The 16,973-nt window shown below is 49.9% G+C and overlaps 1 protein-coding gene across 4 annotated transcripts in view; it reads right to left on the bottom strand.

Moving 5' to 3' along the window:
• Nucleotides 1-13,492: 13,492 nt before the first annotated feature.
• Nucleotides 13,493-16,973, bottom strand: part of SLC3A2 (solute carrier family 3 member 2) — a 30,689-nt gene continuing 27,208 nt past the window's right edge. For all 4 annotated transcript variants that reach the window (XM_019036530.4, XM_004051381.5, XM_019036529.4 and 1 more), the window contains 3 exons: nucleotides 16,736-16,879; nucleotides 14,141-14,224; nucleotides 13,493-14,028 (listed from right to left, as the gene is read on the bottom strand). In XM_019036530.4, coding sequence (XP_018892075.3) covers nucleotides 13,666-14,028; nucleotides 14,141-14,224; nucleotides 16,736-16,879 — 591 coding nt within the window. In that variant the 3' untranslated portion in view covers nucleotides 13,493-13,665. The remainder of the gene's footprint in view (nucleotides 14,029-14,140; nucleotides 14,225-16,735; nucleotides 16,880-16,973) is intronic.

The following is a 16,973-nucleotide window of genomic DNA, read 5'->3' as shown; positions in this document are numbered from 1 at the left end:
AAGTACTAAACCATCAGAACCTCTAGTTTCCTGTTCTTGAAACCCAATGCAGAAATCTTGCAAAGCCAAAAAATACTATGCCTCAACATACTTCTCAGAGCATACCATATCTTGAGCCTCTCCTTCCTAACTCAAACTTCCCTATTGCCTGGAATCCCACCCTCTTCTTTCCTCCTCTCTTCTCCCAGTCCCCCCAGAGGAGATGATATGGAGTACAGCAAGAGTTTGGGAGCCAGAGTTTTTTTGTGAACATGGATGAGTCACTTCATTATTCCAAGCTTCAGTTTCCTCATCAATAAAAGGGGGACAAATCATGCTAAGCCTGTCATATGTTAAACACTCAGAAAACACTGGTTTCCTTCCCCATCCCTGCAGTCTTCACTTTCCCTTTATTCATCTCTGCCTCTGCCCAACCAAGTCTTGGCCAGCACACTTCAGACCCTGACCTCTCAGGATCTGTAAGCACCTGGCATATTGTCTGTGACACAGTAGGCAATAATTTTTTTTTTTTTTTTTTTTTTGAGGCAAAGTCTCACTCTGTCGTCCAGGTTGGAGTGCAGTAGTGCCATTTCAGCTCACTGCAACCTACACCTCCTGGGTGCAATCAATTCTCCAGCCTCAGCCTTCTGAGTAGCTGGGATTACAGGCGCGCACCACCACGCCCAGCTAATTTTTGTATTTTTAGTAGAGACGGGTTTTTGCCATGTTGGCAAGGCTGGTCTCGAACTCCTGACCTCAAGTGATCCACCCACCTTGGCCTCCTGAAGTGCCGGGATTATAGCCGTGAGCCACAGCGCCCGGCCAATAAATGATTACTAAATGACATTTTTGCTGCCTTGGACACCTGAGAACCAGACAGGAAGTCTATCTGCTTCTCTGACTCTATTAGCATTCTTTTTTTTTTTTTTTTTTTTTTTTTTTTAGAAAGAGTCTCACTCTGTCACCCAGGCTGGAGTGCAGTGCAGTGGCATGATTTCGGCTCACTGCAAGCTCCGCCTCCCGGGTTCATGCCATTCTCCTGCCTCAGCCTCCCGAGTAGCTGGGACTACAGGTGCCCGCCACCACACCCAGCTAATTTTTTGGTATTTTTAGTAGAGACGGAGTTTCACCGTGTTAGCCAGGATGGTCTTGATCTCGTGACCTTGTGATCCGCCTGCCTCGGCCTCCCAAAGTGCTGGGATTACAGGCATAAGCCACTGCACCTGGCCTAGCATTCTTCTCCCTCTAACATACAGACAAACTCTGAGTCTTGAGACTCCCTCAAGATGGATGTTATTGGCCCTATCTCACGGAGAAGGAAACTGAGGTTAAGAGGTTCAAGCAGGGATAGAGCAAGGATTCCACCCCCAAATGATCTCAAAGCCCATGCTTTCCTCCTCTCTTTTTTTTTTTTTTAGACGGAGTTTTGCTCTTGTTGCCCATGCTGGAGTGCAATGGTGCAGTCTCGGCTCCCAAGTTCAAGCAATTCTCCTGCTTCAGCTTCCCAAGTAGCTGGGACTACAGGCACGTGCCACCACACCTGGCTAATTTTTGTATTTTTAGTAGAGACGGGGTTTCACTATATTGGCCAGGCTGGTCTCAAACTCCTGACCTTATGATCCTCCCACCTCGGCCTCCCAAAATCTCACGCCTGGGATTACAGGCATAAGTCACTGCGCCCAGCCTCCTCCTCTTAAATCTGGCCACCATCCTGACTGGGTGACCCATTCAACTCAATAGTGCCAGTGTCATGATGTCTTCAGCCCCAAGGACCTTACCCTCTACCCTGTGTCAGCCAAATCCAGAGCCCTCAACTGCTCCCGCTTCAAGAGCTAAAACCCCAATGTCTTCCACTCTCACTCTCCCACCCCCTCAGCCTCTCATCTTCCTCCAGGCCCTGTCCTTGCCCATCCTCAGCAAGTGCTTTCTTTCCCTGAGCAGCCTGGACCCTGCAGTCTTTCCTCAGCACCACCAATACTCATGATCCCCCAACCCCTTGTTTCTACCACAAATTCACCACCCTGGGTCAATGCTACCATCCATCTTCTCTGACCCGACACATGGGCAGTCAGGCACTGCTGGAAAAAGCTCCCACTCTCTGGCAGATTGGCACCAGAACAAATGCAGGGTTCCTGACCTCTGCTCAGGAGCCTCATGGCTCCACCTCACATCTTTGTGCTTGTCCTTAGTCAACTCACTTGCCTTATTCCCAAAAGTGCTTGTTCTCAACTTCCACCTCTCTCCATGGCCGCTACCTCTGACTTGCTGCCTGCATGATTTTTTTTTTAAGAGTTGGGGGGCCGGGTGTGGTGGCTCACACCTGTAACCGCAACACTTTGGGAGGCCAAGGCACGTGGATAACGTGAGGTCAGGAGTTCAAGATCAGCCTGGCTAACATGGTGAAAACCCGTCTCTACTAAAAATACAAAAATTAGCCAGCCATGGTGGCGGGCAGCTGTAGTCCCAGGTACTCGGGAGGCTGAGGCAGGAGAATTGTTTGAACCCAGGAGGCAGAGGGTGCAATGAGCCGAGATGGCACCATTGCACTCCAGCCTGGGTGACAGAGCAAGACTCCGTCTCAAAAAAAAAAAAAAAAGAGAGAGAGAAAAGAGCTGGGGGGTCTCGCTCTGTCACCCAGGCTGGAGTGGCTCACTGCGACCTCACATTACTGGGCTCAAGGGATCCTCCCACCTCAGCCTCCCGAGTAGATAGTACTACAGGAGCACACCACCACACCCAGCTAATTTTTTTTATTTTGTAGAGACAAAGAGTGTCACTGTGTTGCCCAAGCTCGTCTCAAGCTCCTGGGCTCAAACAATCCTCCTACCTCAGCCTCCCAAAATGATGGGATTATAGGCGTGAGCCACCACCCCTGGTCTCCATGTCGATTTAAATGAGACAATATTCTCAAATTCTTTGTTTGATTAAGAAATCTTGCAGTCACTGGGTTTATTCTACTTCATGCGCGTGGGAGAAGAGGAATGTGTCAATGCTCCCCCTCTGGCTTAACAAAGAAAACTCACAGGTATTTATACCTTCTAGAAAACACAGATGTGAATTTAAATATTATTGCCAGGGCAACACACTATTAAGGAAGACAAGCAATCAGAATCACAAGCTTTTTAAAAGTTAAAGGTTACTTTCGCAGGACAAAGCAAGTCTCATAAAGTTAACTGACGAGACTCCCTTGTTAGAAATAACATTTGCAAAGATGGTTTTACGATGCACAAAAGAATCTGCTTTTTATTTCTGCTGCTGCAGAAGAAGAGGGCACATTTTCTCTTTCTTATCATACTGTGGTTATTTTTTTTTTTTTTTTTTTTTTGTCACCACCAGTTAGAAGGACCTGGAGTCTTCAAGGCAGCACCAAGAGAAACAAAGGCAGGCTGAGAGGTTGATCTCAAGCCAGTTGTTCCCGCCACCCACTACATGGCAATCAACTTGCAAATCTCTCAAACGGTGGCTCTCCCACACTCCTGCATCAGAGCTTGTCAAATTTGAGTGTGCATAGGAATCACCTGGGATCTCATTAAAATGCAGATTCCGGGTCAGGCGCGGTGGCTCATGCCTGTAATCCCAGCACTTTGGGAGGCTGAGGCAGGTGGATCACCTGAGGTCAGGAGTTCAAGACCAGCCTGGTCAACATGGCGAAACCCCACCTCTACTAACAATACAAAAATTAGCTGGGAATGGTGGCACGTGCCTGTAATCCCAGCTACTGGGGAGGCTGAGGCAGGAGAATTGCTTGAACCCGGGATGGTGGGGGGTTGCGGTGAGTGGAGATGGCACCACTGTACTCCAGCCTGGGTGACAGAGCAAGACTCAAAAAAAAAAAAAAAAAAATACGCGGATTCCGGCTGAGCACAATGGCTCACATCTGTAATCCCAGTGCTTCAGGAGCCTGAGGTGGGAGGATTGCCTGAAGCCAGAGGTTTGAGACCAACCTGGGCAATGTAGTAAGACCCCATCTCCACAAAAAGTTAAAAAAAAAAAAAAAAAAAGCCAGGTGTGGTGATGCATGCCTGTAGTCCTAGCTATTCAGGAGGCTGAGATGTGAGGATCCTTTGAGCCCAGGAGTTTGATGCTGCAGTAAGCTATGATGGCAGCACTGACTCTAGCCTGATTGGCAGCAAGACCCTGACTCAATAGGTCTGAGTAGACCTGAGAATCTGTATTTCCAACAAGTTGTTACTGTGGTTGCTACTGGTCCCCAGACAGACACTGTGAATAGGAAGGTCTGAGGTGTTTATTCACAATTTCTCCTTTCTCCCCAAACCTCTGACACTTGGAGGTTTATCACACCCCATAAATCTATACAATTATTATTAATTCTCAATTAATTTTTTTTTTTTTTGAGACGGAGTCTCACTCTGTCACCCAGGCTGGAGTGCAGTGGTGCAATCTCGGCTCACCACAAACTCCGCCTCCTGGGTTCAAGCGATTCTCCTGCCTCAGCCTCCCAAGTAGCTGGGATTACAGGCATGTGCCCCCGCGCTCGGCTAATTTTGTATTTTTAGTAGAGACGGGGTTTCTCCATGTTGTTCAGGCTGGTCTCAAACTCCCGACCCCAGGTGATCCACCCGCCTCAGCCTCCCAAAGTGCTGGGATTACAGGCGTGAGCCACCTCGCATGGCCCCCTCAGCAGCATTTGACAGCATTTACCCCTTCCTCCTCACTTGATCCCCAGGACCACACCCCTCTGCCTATTTCACTGTCCCCTCATGCTTTGTCTGTATTGCTGGCCCACCCCCATTTCTCCAACCTCTGAAGAGCTGAGTCCTGGGGCCTCTACTTTTCCCTCTCTGCACTTACTCCCCTGATCACCTCCTATTGTTTCATGGCTTTAAACACCAGCTGTGCAGAGGACTCCTAAATTCACATCTCCAGCCCAGGCCTCTCCGTGAATAGCAGGGCAGTATGTCCAGCTGACGTCTTCACATTTGCACTTTAATGTCTAAGATTTCAAAGGCATTAAAGGCCCAAACTCAGCTGCCTACTTCTCCTTTTAAGTCCACTCCTTCTGCAGCCTTCCCCATCTCATTAAATGGCAAATCCAATCTTCTAGCTGCTCAAACCAAAAATCTTAAAATCACCGTTGATGAGGCAGAGGTTGCAGTGAGCCAAGACTGAGCCACTGCACTGCAGCCTGGGTGACAGAGCAAGTCTCCGTCTCAAAAACAAAATGAAAAAATAAAAATAAATAAAATCGGGCTGGGCTCAGTGGCTCACACCTGTAATCCCAGCCCTTTGGGAGGCCAAGGTGGGTAGATCATGAGGTCAGGAATTCGAGACCAGCCTGACCAACAGGTGAAACCCTGTCTCTACTAAAAATTCAAAAATTAGCTGGGCGTGGTGGTGGGTGCCTGTAATCCCAGCTACTCAGGAGGCTGAGGCAGAAGAAATGCTTGAACTCGGGAGGTGGAAGTTGCAGTGAGCCAAGATCGCACCACTGCACTCCAGCCTAGGTGACAGAGCGAGACTCCGTCTCAAAAATAAATAATAAAATAAAATAAAATCACCATTGACTATTCTATTTCTAGGGCCACACTAACCACATCAGCATCATTGTGTGAATTTTAAGAGGGTGTCCCTGCAGAGCAGTGACAGTATCATGGGTGCGTGATTTGGCAACTGGATGGAGCCCTGTGTTTTGTTTTTTAGATTTAGGGTCTCACTCTGTCGCCTAGGCTGGAGTGCAGTAGTATAATCATGGCTCACAGCAGCCTCAACCTCCCTAGCTCAAGCAATCCTCCCACCTCAGCCTCCCAAGCAGCTGGGACTACAGGCATGTGCCACCATGCCAGGCTATTTATTTTCTGTAGAGTTGTGGTCTCGCTATGTTGCCCAGGCTGGTCTCAAACTCCTGGCCTCAGACAGTCCTCCCACCTCAGCTTCCTGAGTAGCTGGGATTACAGTGGAGAGAGCCCTTTGTAAGAAATAAGAGGTGATCCCCCTTTGTCCTTGAACTCGGGACACGCAAGGGCCATTGCAAATGGAACATGTTCTGAATTTCAGCACCACCCACATCCCACCCAGGGTGGCCAATGCCTCCATGCAGCACGCCTTTGTGCCCAGCCACACACATCTTGGCAGAATGTTTCCCGGTGGCAGCATCCCGGGCTGTTCCAGTTAAAAGACTATTGTACTTCCTGCTTCTTGGCGCTTGCTTCCTGTCCATTTTCCAAGTCTGGTCCTGCTTCCTCTTGGCAGTTCCTGGTGGCCTTCCAATAAGTTATTTTGCTGCGTAAGAAAACCAGGTGCTCCAGCCGGGCGCGGTGGCTCACGCCTGTAATCCCAGCACTTTGGGAGGCCAAGGTGGGTGGATCAGGAGGTCAGGAGATCAAGACCATCCTGACTAACACAATGAAACCCCGTCTCTACTAAAAATACAAAAAATTAGCCAGGCGTGGTGGCAGGTGCCTGTAGTCCCAGCTACTCGAGAGGCTGAGGCAGGAGAATTGCTTGAACCCAGGAGGCGGAGCTTGCAGTGAACCAAGATCATACCACTGCACTCCAGCCTCAGCGACAGAGCGAGACTCCGTCTCAAAAAAAAAAAGAAAAAGAAAAAGAAAACCAGGTGCTCCAACTGATACTATCTAGAAACACGTACAAATCCTTCTCACCCTTCAAATTAAAAAAAAATCAATTTCTCCACGTTCCCCTGTAAGTGCTCTGGAGAAGATCACCCAGAAACCACTGATGCTCTCCTTGTCACCAAAGCTGAAGGCCACCTGGGACAGTTCTACCGATACCAACTGGCCTCTTCTTGTCTTCCTATCACCAGCCCCAGGCTCTGTTCTCTGCCTTCTATGTGGGTCTGTCTTCAACTGTCTCTAGTCTATAGATGTTGCCAGTCCTTGGGGCTCCAATCTCACCCTTCTGCCCTTCTCCACCCACACACATCATTTATCCTCATGGCAAATCCCCCACCTCTACCCCCAGGGCTCCCAGATCTTGCCCTCTGCTGAGCTGTAGACTCTCCCCTGCTGGAAACCTCCACCTGCAAGGATAAGGGCACCCAGTTTATCTGCATGGAGCTGATCAGCTTTCCACCCTCAGCTACTTTTCTTTTTTTTTTCTTTTTTTTTTTTTTGAGATGGAGTCTCACCCTGTTGCCCAGGCTGGAGTGCAGTGGCATGATCTCAGCTCACTGCAACTTCCTCCTCCCAGGTTCAAGTGATTCTCCTATCTCAGCCTCCCAAGTAGCTGGGATTACAGGTGCACACCACCATGCCCGGCTAATTTTTTGTATCTTTAGTAGAGACAGGGTTTCACCATGTTGGCTAGGCTGGTCTTGAACTCCTGACCTCATGATCCACCTGCCTCAGCCTCCCAAAGTGCTGGGATTACAGCATGAGCCACTGGGCCTAGCCTCCCCAGCTACTTTTCTTCCTGCCTCCCCTACTCAGCTTGATGGCCCCAGCTTGCACTCTGAGTCACCTAAGCTAGAAACTCAGGAGTCACAGCACAGCCCTTCTCCCTTCATATCCAGCCCATCCCACCTAGGTGGTCACAAATCCTGGAGTCTCTTCTCTTGACTCATTTCTCCAACCCATCCCCTTCTCTCCAAACCCACAGCCTGTCTTCCTGACTTTTTTTTTTTTTTTTTTTTTTTTTTGAGAGAGAGAGCCCTGCTCTGTCACCCAGGCTGGAGTTCAGTGACACGATCTCAGCTCACTGCAACCTCTGCCTCCCGGGTTCAAGCGATTCTCCTGCCTCAGTCTTCTGAGTAGCTGCGATTACAGGTGTGCACCATCATGCCAGCTAATTTTTGTATTTTTAGTAGAGATGGGGGTTTCACCATGTTAGCCAGGATGGTCTCGATCTCATGACCTCATGATCCTCCCACCTCGGCCTCCCAAAGTGCTGGGATTACAGGCGTGAGCCACCGCGCCCGGCCTCTTGTTCTTTTTTTGTTCTTTCTCTTGTTCTTAGCTGAGCTTGTTACATGGGTTCTAGTGTCCCATCCCAGACCTTCTGAATCAGAACATCCAGGAGAAAAATTCAAGGCTTTTCTTTCTTTCTTTTTTTTTTTTGAGACGGAGTCTCGATCTGTCACCAGGCTGGAGTGCAGTGGTGCAATCTCGGCTTACTGCAACCTGCAACCTCCGCCTCTAGGGTTCAAGCAATTCTCCTGCCTCAACCGCCCAAGTAGCTGAGACTACAGGCACACGCCACCACGCCCAGCTAATTTTTTTTTTTTTTTTTTTTTTTTTTTTGAGACGGAGTCTCGCTCTGTGGCCCAGGCTGGAGTGCAGTGGCACGATCTCGGCTCACTCCAAGTTCCGCCTCCCAGGTTCACGCCATTCTTCTACCTCAGCCTCCTGAGTAGCTGGGACTACAGGCGCCCGCCACCACGCCCGGCTAATTTTTTGTATTTTTAGTAGAGACGGGGTTTCACCGTGTTAGCCAGGATGGTCTCAATCTCCTGACCTCGTGATCCGCCCGCCTCCGCCTCCCAAAGTGCTGGGATTACAGGCATGAGCCACCGCGCCCAGCCACGCCCAGCTACTTTTTGTTATTTTAGAAGAGACCCGGTTTCACCATGTTGGCCAGGATGGTCTCAATCTCTTGACCTCGTGATCTGCCCGCCTCGGCCTCCCAAAGTGCTGGGATTACAGGCCCAAGCCATTGCGCAGGCCAAGGCTTTTATTTCTAATCATTGCCCTCGGGCATAACTCAGCACACTTGGGAAACACTGATCTGCTTTAAGAATCATTTGGGGAAGGTGGCTAAAAATAAACTTCCAGCCAGGCACGGTGGCTCACGCCAATAATCTCAGAACTTTGGGAGGCCAAGGCGGGCGAATCACCTGAGGTCGAGAGTTTGGGCCAGCCTGAACATGGTGAAACCCCGTCTCTACTAAAAAAATACAAAAATTGAGTGGGGCATGATAGTGGGCACCTGTAATCCCAGCTACTCAGGAGGCTGGAGCAGGAGAATCGCTTGAACCCGGGAGGCGTAGGTTGCAGTGAGCCGAGATTGTGCCATTGCACTCCAGCCTGGGTGACAGAGTGAGACCGCTTCTCAAAAAAAGTAATAAAATAAAATTAAAATAAACGTCCAAGCTCACACCCTTGGAGATTCACAGCATATGCCCCTTGGAGATTCTGATTTGGTGTAAGTTGGATGGGAAAATTTTTTCCAGAGGATTCTGCATAACCAGGCTGGGAACCACTGATCTACATGATGGGGTAAAGTACAGACAACTTGAGCCATGGCTGTTAAAGCCCTTTGTGCTTCAGCCTCTGGTTGGCTCTCACCACTCTCCCATTTGTCCAAAATCATACTTTATGTCCCAGTTACAGTTCCTCACATTCGTCAGGCTGTCTCGACTGAGCAGTGGTACATAATGTCACCTATACCCGGTGGCCTTTTCCTTCACATGCATAACGTGAATGCCTTCTGGTGCCTCAATCTCAGCTCAAATGAAGGCTCCAGGAAGCTTTTCCTGATCCCTCTGGGGTTAAGCTCCTCCTCGGTCCATCACAGGGCCTGGTGCTCTACAGCCTTTATCTCACCCCCGGTTACTTACACATCTGCTTTCACTCCTGATCAGTGAAAATCAGATCAGCAGGACAGTATTTTAGTTCCGTTTATGTCCCCAACATGTAGCACATCGATTGGAACCAGAAGCATGGCTCAGGCTGACAGAGATATCCACCCTGACCCATGAGCCAAAGGCAGGTAATTGGCCAGGGATCCCAGGAAGGACCAAGTCCATTGGCACATGGGGCTTGACCATGGTACTAAGGCCTGGGTCTGAATGGCAGCTCCACTGCTGTGTCTAGAAGGGTCCCTTTACTTCTCTGAGCCCTCAGCCTCCATGAACAGGGTTCCCACAGTCCTCCTAGGTGTGTGTCATAATGACTTAAAAGTGAAAGTCATTAAACCAATGACTTGCTACATTGTTACATTGTTATCTCAGTTTGTGGTGCCCTTAACCCTTAAGAGAGGTTCTCAATGCTTATCATTTGAAGCACTTGGTCATTTGGAGGTTGGAAATCATGTCAGAACAGGATCTTGTTCACCCCTGTACCCAGAAAGTTGAGCATGGTACCAGAGACAGGGCAGTAACTCAAAAATGCTTGCTAACAGCCGGGCGCAGTGGCTCATGCCTGTAATTCCAGCACTTTGGGAGGCCAAGAAGGGCAGATGACTTGAGGTCACAAGTTCAAGACCAGCCTGGCCAACATGGTGAAACCGTCTCTACTAAAAATACAAAAATTAGCTGGGTGTGGTGGCAGGCACCTGTAAATCCCAGCTACTCAGGAGGCTGAGGCAGGAGAATCACCTGAACCTGGGAGGCGGAGGTTGCAGTGAGTCCAGATGAATACCACTGCACTCCAGCCTGGGCGAAAGAGCAAGATTCCATCTCAAAAATGAATAAATAAAATAGTCAATTTTATGCCATGTATCTTATAATTTTTTTTTTTTTTTTGAGACAGGGTCTCACTCTGTCACCCAGGTTGGAGTGCAGTGGTGCAATCATACCTCACTGCAGCCTCAACCTCCAGAGTTCAAGTGATCTTCCTGCCTTAGCTTCCAGGTTAGCTGGGACTACAGGCACATGCAACCATGCCCAGCTAATTTTTTTAATAGAGACAGGGGTCTATGTTGCCCAGGTTGGTCTCAAACTCCTGGCCTCAAGAAACCCTCCCACCTCAGCCTCCCAAAGTGCTAGGATTACAAGCATGAGCCACCACCTGGCCTTACTATACTTTTCTTAAGTGAAAATCTCCCTGGTGGTCTAGTGGTTAGGACGGGGGAAAAGATGAAAATTAAATAAGCACATAACCATAATGAGGCTCCATCCATAACAGCACCAAGATAAAAACTGTGTTAAGAGGGGAGTCCAGGAGGCAGAGGAAGGAGGAAAGGGGGAGGGCTGGAGCTGGGACCCTGGGAAAGGACATGGACAGGGAAGGGTGGGGAGCCTCAGGAAGAGGCCCAGAGCAGGCAACAGCCAGAAGGTGGGGCGGGTGTGGGGGTGGTTGCTGAGAGAGAAGGGAAACCCTAGGCAGAGGGAAGCCAAGGCCCAGCAGGCTGAGTGTCTTCTCAGGAACTGTGCTGACAGCCTCAGGATCCTGGGCCTTAATTTGGGTCTTTTAATGTCTTGATCTCTCCCCTACACCAGGAAACCCTCAGAGGCCCAGGCCCACTCCAGGACACAGCCCATGGGAAGTGAAGCCTGCACTAGTGACCCGCGTTTTTTGTTTTTTGTTTTTTTTTTCCAAGACTGAGTCTTGCTCTTTTGCCCAGGCTGGAGTGCAGTGGTGTGATCTTGCTCACTGCAACCTCCGCCTCCCAGGTTCAAGCAATTCTCCTGTCTCAGCCTCCCGAGTAGCTGGGATTACAGGCGCCCACGACCACACCCGGCTAATTTTTGTATTTTCAGTAGAGACGGGGTTTTGCCATATTGGTCAGGCTGTTCTCGACCTCCTGACCTCAGGTGATCCAACTGCCTCGGCCTCCCAAAGTGCTGGGATTACAGGCACGAGCCACCGCACCCAGCCAGCATTCTTTTCTGTAAGAAAACTAAGAGAGCCGAACTAACTCCAAGGGCCATGAGGCCTGCGCAGATCACTAGTACTGCAACAGGATCCCAACAGCAAATACTGCAGATCTGTTTGCACAATAAACGCAGGACCAGCCGGGCACGTGGCTCACGCCTGTAATCCCAGCACTTTGAGAGGCCGAGGTGGGCGGATCACGAGATCAGGAGATCGAGACCATCCTGGCTAACACGGTGAAACCCCGTCTCTACTAAAAATACAAAAAAATTAGACGGGTGTGGTGGCGGGTGCCTGTAGTCCCAGCTACTCGGGAGGCTGAGGCAGGAGAATGGCGTGAACCTGGGAGGCGGAGCTTGCAGCAGTCGCGCCACTGCACTCCAGCCTAGGCGACAAGAGTGAGTCTCAAAAAAAAAAAAAAAAAAAAGAAAGAAACGCAGGACCCAAACACTTAACACTTCTTACCACCTCCACTACTACCATCCTAAAAAGTATTCTAGGTTGCAGGAACAAACCATTTAAACTGGCCTCCCTGCAAGCTGGCTAGTAACAGCCAGTGAGTCTGTTAAATTCCAAGCGAGACCATGTCACTCTGCTCAAAACCCTGCAACAACTCCCATTCCACTCCCTCAGACTCTACGTGTAGTGAAGAATTCTTACTTGGAAGTCTGGCCTTTACCCTCGGCTACTGGTAAGTGCCCTCTAGACCCATGGAATGTCCTGACCAACAGGAGTGTCAGTGATAAATGTGATTTACGATCTGAGCTTTGTAACAGGCAACCTCTGGGGGAAATGGAGACAACTAAAGGCCTTAGCCCAAAGCTCTCACAGGGGCTGAAGATTAAAGGTCAGCCACAGGGCACTATGTGATTAAGCACCAGGGGAAACTCGGCACACCAAGGATCAAGTGAGCTTCTCTGGTTATATCTCCGTCATGGCCGGGAAGAGGTACCAGGACTCCACTGCAAGACAGCAGGAAGCTTCTTATTTAGCTCCCTCCCAGACCCCGCCCCAGGCCTCTCATCTTTTGGCTGGCTCTGGGTATGCTTTTGCTGTAATAAAACCATAATCCCAATACCTTCCTGAGTTCTGAGTCACTCTAGTCTATTACCTACCTGAAGGTGGTCATGGGGACCCCTGAACTTGCAGCTGGTATTGAAGTGAAAACAGACTTGTGGGGACCATGCCCTCCAACCACGTAGGCTGCCAAACTCTCTGCACCCTACGTGACCACCTTATTACAACTGTCATGATCTGCCCACTCCTTGCCGATGAGACTTCATCCCTTACTCCTTTCCTCACTCATATCAGCCAGGCTCCCACCCCTCAGTCCCAGGAAGCCCCTTCCCCAGATACTCACCAGGTGAACTCCCTCACTTATTAGGCCTTTACTCACAGGTCACCTCCTTGGTGAGGCCTCCTTTGGCCCCCTCTACCCTGAAACACCTTTCCTGCTTTACTTTTTCCTCCATAAAAACACTGTCACCATATCCTCCGCACTACAACAGCTGTGTCTTTTTTCTTTGCTCCCCACAAGAGTATGAGCCCCAAGAAGGCAGGAATTTTTGTACTGTGTTCCCTGCTGTGACCCCAGAACAGGGACAGTTTCTGGCATGTGCTGAGTGTTCAACAAATTCTTGAATGCATGACCTCTAGTATCCTTTAGAAATACCTTTTAAAAACCAGACCATCCCACCCCTACTCTCCGTGAAAGGCCAAGTCTGCAAAAACAGGAAAACTAACTATGTTTGGCTAGAGCCCTTTGCTGAAGGGGATGAAGTTAAGAGTCGGCAAGACCCAAGATGTCCAGAGAGCCCCGTGGCCCAGCGTGGGTGAGGCATGGGTGCTTTCCCAGCCCTGACACCTCCATGCTGTTGACTTTGGGAGGCCCCCTCTCCTCTGGCCCTTGGACCCTACATAAATAATGAAGGAATTGGAGCAGACGCATGGGAGGGGAGGAAGGAGAGAAATTCCTGCTATGAGAGAAGCAGAGGGAAGACTTCACCATGCAGGGGTGACTTTTATTTGAAGGCAGAAAACACCCTATTTGGGGGTTCACTTATAATCTGCAACAGTTTGTTTGTTTGTTTGTTTTTTAAAAAAAGAGAAAAATCAGAAGCCAAAGGGCCTGGGAAGGAAAGGACAAGGGTAGTGGGTCCATGTCAGGCTGGGGTCAGGCCACATAGGGGAAGCGGAGCAGCAGCCCTTCGTGAGGCTCCAGTTTCAGGCGTTCCAGCTCAAGAGGGGAGCCCTCCTCACGGCCTGGCTGGGTGCTGAGCAGGAGGTCAGCCTTGGCTGGCAGGCTGGCGCTGGCAGGCAGGTCAGAGGCCTGCAGCCCGGCCGAGAGGCCCACATCCCCAAAGTTAAGCACTACCAGAAAACGCTCATTCTGGTCCCAGTGGCGGATATAGGAGAAGAGTCCAGGCCCAGCGGAGAACGCGTGGAAGTCCCCATGCAGTAGGGAGCGCTCCTTACTCCGCTGGTCACTCAGCCGCCGGAACAAGGAAAGGAGGGAGCCAGGGTCTTCACTCTGGCCCTAAGAATGATAAAAACATAGCAGAAGCGCGTGAGGGGCTCCCCTGGGTACAGACTTCTACAAGCCCAGCCCACCCTCCACCGGTCAGTTTCTACCCATCTAGAACTCTTACCTTCACAGTCATGTTGGCACTTACAGCCCCTGGGATGTCAGGGAAGCTGGACTCATCCCACAGCATGACTGGAGCCTCCATAGGCTGAAAAGCAGAGAAAATAGGACTTTAAAAAGGCCTGGGGTCAGGCATGGTGGCTCACATCTGTAATTCCAGCAGTCTGGGAGGTCAAGGCCAAGAGGATCGCTTGAGCCCAGGCATTTGAAACCAGCCTCAGCAACATAATGAGCCCTCATCTCTACTACAAAATTTTAAAAAATTAGCTGGGTGTAGTGTTACATCCCTATAGTCCCAGCTACTGGGGAGGCTGAGGAGGGAGGATCACTTGAACCCAGGAATTTGAGCTTGCAGTGAGCCATGACTGCACCACTGTACTCCAGCCTGGGCAACACAGTGAGACCCTGTCTCAAAAAAAAAGCCGTGGGCCCACTGTCCCGTATCCCTCTTCCCATTCACATCCTCATCAATATATAACCTCCCCAACTCATGTCTGGCTAACTTTTTTTTTTTTTTTGAGACGGAGTCTCGCTCTGTTCAGGCTGGAGTGCAATGGCACGATCTTGGCTTACTGCAATCTCTGCCTCCTGGGTTCAAGCGATTCTCCTGCCTCAGCCTCCCGAGTAGCTGACCATAGGTATGCACCACCACACCCAGCTAATTTTTTTGTATTTTTAGTAAAGACGGGGTTTCACCATGTTGGCTAGGCTGGTCTCGAACTCCTGACCTCAGGTGATCCACCCACCTTGGCCTCCCAAAGTGCTGGGATTACAGGCATAAGCCACGACACCCGGCCTGGCTAACTTCTACTGGACGAGTAAGGCAGGCTCCCACCTCAGGGTCCTCACACATACACTGTTGCCCCTCAGCCAAGAGCTCCCAGATGGCAGCCAGCCAGCTCTCTCACTTCCCTCAGGTATCTGCTTGGTTATCTTACCAGGTCTCCTATGGCTACTCTCTATAAAACAAGCCCCATCATCCCCTAGTCTCTAGGTTCCTAACCCCACCTTCTTTTGCATAGCACTGATCAGCAGCTGGTGTTTTATTTATGCATATCTAATTATCTAACCACCTCCAGCTCTCTTGAGCAATGCTGTATCCTCAGTGTAACAGATAGAAATTATTCTATAAACATCTGTGGAATAAATGAATAACTGCTTCTATAAATATCATGCTGATGGCCGGGTGCAGTGGTTCGCACCTGTAATCATAGCAGTTTGGGAGGCCAATGTGGGAGGATCATTTGCACCCAGGAGTTTGAGAACAGCCTGGGCAACATAGTGAGACCACACCTCTACAAATTTTAAAAATTAGCTGTGGCCAGGCACAGTGGCTCACACCTGTAGTCCCAGCAATTTGGGAGGTCAGGGCAGGCAGAGCGATTGAGCCCAGGAGTTGGAGACCAGCCTGGGCAACAACAGTGAAAGCCTGTCTCTACAAAAATTAGCCGGGCATGGTGGTGTGCGCCTGTATTCCCACACCACCTGTATTCCCAGCTACTTGGGAAGCTGAGGCGGGAGTATCACTTGAACCCAAGAGGCAGAGGTTGCAGTGAGACATAATCGCACCACTGCAATCCAGCCAGATCAACAGAGCAAGAACCTGTCTCCAAAAAAAAAAAGATCAGCTGGGCATGATGGCACGCACCTATCTATGGTACATATCCCAGCTACTCAGGAGGCTGAGGTGGGATGATCACTTCAGCCTGGGAGGCGGAGGCTGCAATGAACCAAGATCATGCCACTGCACTCCAGCCTGGGCGACATAGGGAAATGCTGTCTTAAAAACAAAAACAAAAAACAAACAAACAAAAAAAGTCGGGGATCAACAGTAACCCTGTATCTAAAGCTAGTGAATGCCTTTGTAGTAGTATCCCTACCATGTATTTCTTTCTTTCTTTTTTTTTTTTTTTTTTTTGGAGAAGGAGTCTCCCTCTGCCGCCCAGGCTGAAGTGCAGTGGCACAATCTCAGTTCACTGCAACCTCTGCCTCCAGGTTCAAGCGATTCTCTTGCCTCAGCCTCCCCAGTAGCTGGGACTACAGGCGTGCACCACCACACCTGGCTAATTTTTGTATTTTTAGTAGAGACTGGGTTTCACCCTGTTGGCTAGGCTGGTTTCGAACTCCTTACCTCCAGTGATCCACCCACCTTGGACTCCCAAAGTGCTAGGATTACAGGCATGAGCCACCGTGCCCAGCCACTGCCATGTACTTCTCCACTTATTTATCTGGCTCCCTCACTAAACTATGAGCTCCTGAGGGCACAGAGCCTAGCACAGTACCCACTGTCCAAAGAATAAAGGAATGAATAAATGAATGGTGGCTACCATAGCAAACATCTGCCAGGTACCAGGCATTACCATTAAAAACATGCCCTCATTTAATCCTAACCACCCTTCAAGAAATGCAGTAACACAAGGGATGACCAAAATTCAGAAAGGTAAAATAATTTGCCCAAAGCCACATAGCCACTCAGCTACTGACTAAGATTCAAACGCGTTTTCACCCCAAGGCTCACGTCTATCTGCCGCCATCGCCAGAATCATCACTGTAAGATGGATAAACAACCTCCCTGTGACAGAAAGACAGCAAGCAGTACCTGTCCAGGAAGGGCAGCCGCATCCAGGCCAATCTCATCCCCGTAGCTGAAAACAGGGGTCCCTGGCAGGGTAAACAGCATCAGCTGGTAGAGTCGGAGAAGTTGAGCCGGCAAGAAGGAAGTCAGGAGCCTTGCCTGAGACAACTACAGGGAGAGACACTCCAGTGAGCCCCATAACCCACCTCTGCCTCTGTCTCCCAACAACCCTTTCTTCTCCCATCTGCCCCCTTTCCCACCA

This window comes from Gorilla gorilla, chromosome 9, assembly GCF_029281585.2.
Source record: "Gorilla gorilla gorilla isolate KB3781 chromosome 9, NHGRI_mGorGor1-v2.1_pri, whole genome shotgun sequence".
Taxonomy (NCBI): Eukaryota; Metazoa; Chordata; class Mammalia; order Primates; family Hominidae; genus Gorilla; species Gorilla gorilla.
The sequence above is the reverse complement of the archived record's forward strand: the minus strand, read 5'-3'. Positions and strand labels throughout refer to the sequence as shown.